Here is a 6,000-nt window from a genome sequence, read left to right on the forward strand (position 1 = left end):
TTTCAATCTTTTACGTTTTGCACACATCTATAAAGTCCACATTCTTGGACTCCATCCCACCAAATTGTATGCATTGTTGGGGGGGTTCGTGCTGGTGCACCGTATGTCGTAATCGCTCTCCCTGTTCAATGCAACGGCTGTGTCTTAGACGTAGACATTTGGTGGTGTGTCGGCCATGGCCACCACTTGACGTCCTGCCGTTTGTCCTCGCTTTGTGTAGCTGCAGGTCATCACTTCAGCACGGACCGCTTGAGAGGACATTTTATTTTTCCACTCATACGGATTATTTTTGGACTGTCTGGTGGAACACACATGCTGATCCATACCATACGGATTATGTTTATAATTTGTAAACATTGGAAAAGGGGTTTATAAAGTGAAATGATTATTATTGACATTATAATTGTTATTATTAGTAACCAGGTCCAATACATTTCAATAAAGGTCAGGAAGTAAAAATCCCATTCATTTTTCCACAGGGGAATTGATTTTTAATGATAACTTACAAAGCTTTAAAGAAAGATATGTGAGCTCTGAGGTTTTTTAATTAAAGATAAATGCTTTTGTTGAAGCAATTAGCCCATTATTTAAACATTTTTTAAATAATCACATTGAACAGTTAATTCTTGGTGGAAAAACTATTAACCCATGATTCTGCAAATAAATCTCAACCAATCAGAGAATCGTGACAAGCATAATTGAGTCGATCTCCCTACGCTCTCAAACTACAAAATTCATATCAATTTATGAATTATTTATATTCATCCATTGTTTTTTAATTTATGTCATTCGAAATGCTTAATAGACTGTAGTTCTTTCTTACGATGGCCGAGAGAGCTCAACATGCTGCAACTGTAGAAAACACGTGCAAACTCCAGCAAAATAAGAAAACATCTTCATCAGTTTGACAACACGTGCTGCAAATACTCACTTCACGAGTTCACACTTACATTAAATAGAGTAAAGGTTATGCGTATTTGGTGTGCTGTCCGGGATTTTGGCCCGAACCCAGAGTACTCCCCCTGGTTGTGATAGGAATAGTTAGAACTAGAAGTGAGGAGATGGTGTGGTGAAGGGATGCTGATAAACTGTCAATGAAGTCTGCTGTATATAAACCTCTTATCTTGTTAATGGGGTTAATTAACTGAATGTGCTCCTCTTGTGTTAATTAGGTTAATTATCTGAACGTGCTCCTCCCAAACTTTGTTAATAAAACATCATAATGCAATCAAATACAGAAACGAGCTGCAAAAACTCATGACGCAACCAAATACAGAAACACACTGCAAATACTCACAACGCAACCAAATACAGAAACACACTGCAAATACTCACAACGCAACCAAATACAGAAACGTGTTGCAAATACTCACAACGCAACCAAATACAGAAACACTCTGCAAATACTCACAACGCAACCAAATACAGAAACACACTGCAAATACTCACAACGCAACCAAATACAGAAACACACTGCAAATACTCACAACACAACCAAATACAGAAACACACTGCAAATACTCACAACGCGACTAAACACAAAAACACACTGCAAATACTCACAACGCAACCAAATACAGAAACACACTGCAAATACTCACAACGCGACTAAACACAAAAACACACTGCAAATACTCACAACACAACCAAATACAGAAACACACTGCAAATACTCACAACGCAACCAAATACAGAAACACACTGCAAATACTCACAATGCAACCAAATACAGAAACGTGTTGCAAATACTCACAACGCAACCAAATACAGAAACACACTGCAAATACTCACAACGCAACCAAATACAGAAACACACTGCAAATACTCACAACGCAACCAAATACAGAAACGTGTTGCAAATACTCACAACGCAACCAAATACAGAAACACACTGCAAATACTCACAACGCAACCAAACACAGAAACACACTGCAAATACTCACAACGCAACCAAATACAGAAACACACTGCAAATACTCAAAACGCAACCAAATACAGAAACACACTGCAAATACTCACAACGCAACCAAATACAGAAACGTGTTGCAAATACTCACAACGCAACCAAATACAGAAACACACTGCAAATACTCACAACGCAACCAAACACAGAAACACACTTCAAATACTCACAACGCAACCAAATACAGAAACACACTGCAAATACTCACAACGCAACCAAATACAGAAACACACTGCAAATACTCACAATGCAACCAAATACAGAAGCACCCTGCAAATACTCACAACACAACCAAATACAGAAACACACTGCAAATACTCACAACGCGACCAAATACAGAAACACACTGCAAATACTCACAACGCAACCAAATACAGAAACACACTGCAAATACTCACAACGCAACCAAACACAGAAACACACTGCAAATACTCACAACGCAACCAAATACAGAAACGTGCTGCAAATACTCACAACGCAACCAAATACAGAAACACACTGCAAATACTCACAAAGCAACCAAATACAGAAACGTGCTGCAAATACTGTTGACGCAACCAAATACAGAAACACACTGCAAATACTCACAACGCAACCAAATACAGAAACACACTGCAAATACTCACAACGCAACCAAATACAGAAACACACTGCAAATACTCACAACGCAACCAAACACAGAAACACACTGCAAATACTCACAACGCAACCAAATACAGAAACACACTGCAAATACTCACAACGCAACCAAATACAGAAACGTGCTGCAAATACTCACAACGCAACCAAATACAGAAACACACTGCAAATACTCACAAAGCAACCAAATACAGAAAGATGCTGCAAACAGTATGAACCACAAAGAAAATGTTTCAAGGGGACCCCAAAAAGTGACAAACCTGGTTAGGACAAGCTTATTGTTCAATGTCTACTTGTCAGTGGTGTTGTCGATGACCTGAAAAGTGAGTTTTTGTTTATTTTAACATCCTGATCATATGATTCCTTTGCCTTTTTATATATTTATTAGCCTAAGTAATCTGACGAAATACACAATTAACTGTGAAACGTTATGTAAGCTGGTAACTTACTTTCACAACTAAATCACATTTAAGGTTATTGAAAATACATTTTGTTGCTTAATTAATGGTTAAAACCAGGTCAAAATAAATGCTATTTGCAGCACGTTTCTGTATTTGGTTGCGTTGTGAGTATTTGCAGTACATGTGTTGTCAAACTGGTGTTTTTTCTATTTGCATGTGTTTTCTTCATTTGCAGCATGTTGAGCTCTCTCGGCCACTGTACTTTTCCTCATTAACTACGCAGTCTTGTACTGGTGTCTTTTTGTCCAATTGTCAAACATTTCTTGATTCAAATTAAAGTTTGTATTGTGAATCACCTTGTAGCTGGCTGGAATGGTTCATGGCTTTTAACAAAAACATTTTTCAACCCCAAAGGAGAAAATACTTGCTGAACCAAGGCATCTAAAAAAAAGTGATCGGGCACTGTTGAACTTTATTTCATGACACTGCTGGTCATGTGATTTCAACATGGGGGGCTCCATTGAAGACCAACCATGTAGAATAGTTTCCATGTAGAATAAAGCCGCTTTTCTCATGTTAGTTATGACACATATAATTTTAAAGGTATAATTCATTTATTTACCGAGCTATCACATTTGAACAAGTAAAAAAATGTGGAGTGCACATTTAAGTTTGGCTACCTAGGAGCATGTAAAAATGTTGATACCTAATCACTCTGAAAACAAGGATGGCACAAAACATTACCGTTTCAATGATAACTAGGCCACATTAAATGGCCTACTTTAACATATCTGGCATATTTGAAGGAATCACTGGGTTTAGCCAAATCAGCAGCGTCTCTGTAATGGTTGGATCATAATAACACGAAGAACATAAAAATGCTGCATACATAACACCTTTCCAGACGCCCAAACAGTGTCTTGTGAACATAAAGTTCAGTTTTGGAAGCGATTTGTTATTAAACACGTTGTGAAGACGCAGTTGCCAAGGTAGGATGCTATTAATATCAGCGCGGGAATTAAATCAATACGTCAAACAGACTGCGATTCTACGCCAGTTTTCCGCATGATGGCGACTCTGAGGTTTTTAAAGTGCTTCTCTAGCGTCATTTTCTCTCTTGTGTGAAGTAGAGAGCGGAACAGGCAAAACTTAAATGTCTCTGAGGAGAAACGCTGAAAAATAAGATCCATTTTTCCTGGAAAGCTAAACGGATATTAACGTCGGTAAACTGTTGACTACCATTGGCGTGATGCTGACAATTAAGTTTAGCTACTGCATGAACCGATGTAATAGGCCTACTTAAAATACTTCTGTCATTTCCTCTCCTTATGTTATGTCTTAAGTGAAAGACAAAGAGAAATACAAGGAATAATGTTACGGACTCAGAGCATTATAGTCACCATTCGGTTTTATTTTCTCGTTTTCCATACAATGAAAGTGAGTGGTGACCGAAGCTGTCGTTTCTTTTTGAGTTTCACTAACGAAATAAAGTCATGTTTGAAACATTGAGGGTGAGTAGCTAAATGATGACAGCATTTGCTGCTTGGACCAGGCCTTTAAATGACTAAGAAGTAAATCATATAATATTTGTTGGCTAATTAATTTAGCCTATAATTTATGTAATCACAAAGAATCTAGCACTCTAAAAATGCTGGGTTGTTTCAACCCATGTTTGGGTCACATATGGACAAACCCAACCGTTGGGTTTGAAAAATGTAAACCAACGGTTGGGTTTGTCCATATGTGACCCAAGAGTGAGTATATCAATAATCATACGGATATTATGTAACTGTAACGTAACGTGATGTCGCTCAAAAGATGCTCATTTCCAAAGAAAAGTAGACGTGACAGAGAAACCCTACTTGAAAAAGTAAACGAAATATCAGATGAAAAAAATAATAATAATCTCCGAGCACTGAGCAAGGCAGTAGATGCTGCCTGGTGGTGGTAAAATTGTTGGTTGTCTCGAGCGCATGCTCATCATTTTTACGCATAAAACAAACCCCCCAGTCGCTGCTGGCTGGAAACAGAAAATACCCATTTTTAGTTGCCCTGCCCCAAAAGTAACTCTATTCTAACGGTCTATAGCAGCATTACAGAAGTATGCACAGAAGTTGTCATTCCGTACCTGTTTTTCTAAGCACTCCTTGGCTGATAGTGAAGGTTTGGGTGAGGGCGCCCTGTCACACACACATCCCTCCAACAGGTATAATCCCGAAGGTCGCGAGCTGGACTCGCTTTCAAAATAAAAAAGCATATTTTGCAACAGAGCAAACCACTTGGTGTGCCATTTTGTGTTGTCTGAGCTCTTTTTGCTTAAACAGCCTCGCCTCGTGCCATCTTTCTTTGCCAAAAGACCCAGGTAGGTGACATGACCATCATTAAGTCGAATTCCCTTCTGCATTTTTGTGTAGAAGATGCTGGTTTTGGGGCGGGGGGGTGGGACGGCTTGTTTCGATCCTTACATCTTCTTAGCACGAGATCCCCGAGCAGACGGGCACTTTCTGGATTAGAAACGAAGCCTGGCACGTTCTGCCCATCCACTGCAATCACCGCCTTGGCATGAAGTACGGAAGAAGCGCAGAGAAAAACGAAGAATGCCAAAGTCTACCATCGTAATGTTGTCGACTGTGTTCAAGCTATGGGAAAAAGATACACAATGCCTCCCGTAAGCTCTTCTGTGACTCGGGGAGCGGAGAGAAGTAGGCTTCAGTGTGTGCGAGTGATGGTTTGTCGCGTTCTCACGTGAAATTCTCTATAAACCAGTGCGCGCGCTCACTGCTGAATGAGGCAGTGGCGTCACGTGATCTGGTTTCAGAACCTCGGACAGAGAGACAAACACTTTTACAGTCACTTGAGTTCATTTTAGATCTGTTGCTGCACAGATGATGACGGCTGCATTTCGTTCGATTCATGCGACGAACCAGTAGTGTTATTAATATTGGCATAGTTAGACTTGCGTGCAATGTTTACACTAAACGTAATACAGAATCTGCA

At 39.4% G+C, this 6,000-nt stretch overlaps 1 protein-coding gene across 1 annotated transcript in view; it reads right to left on the reverse strand.

Moving 5' to 3' along the window:
* Nucleotides 1–5,750, reverse strand: part of rasgrf1 (Ras protein specific guanine nucleotide releasing factor 1) — a 42,886-nt gene extending 37,136 nt beyond the window's left edge. The window contains exon 1 of the mRNA XM_079873536.1: nucleotides 5,132–5,750. Within this exon, the coding sequence (XP_079729662.1) occupies nucleotides 5,132–5,407 (276 nt within the window). The 5' untranslated portion in view covers nucleotides 5,408–5,750. The remainder of the gene's footprint in view (nucleotides 1–5,131) is intronic.
* Nucleotides 5,751–6,000: the final 250 nt, after the last annotated feature.

The sequence above is a fragment of the Squalius cephalus genome (genome assembly GCF_949319135.1).
Source record: "Squalius cephalus genome assembly, chromosome: 6".
Taxonomy (NCBI): domain Eukaryota; kingdom Metazoa; phylum Chordata; class Actinopteri; order Cypriniformes; family Leuciscidae; genus Squalius; species Squalius cephalus.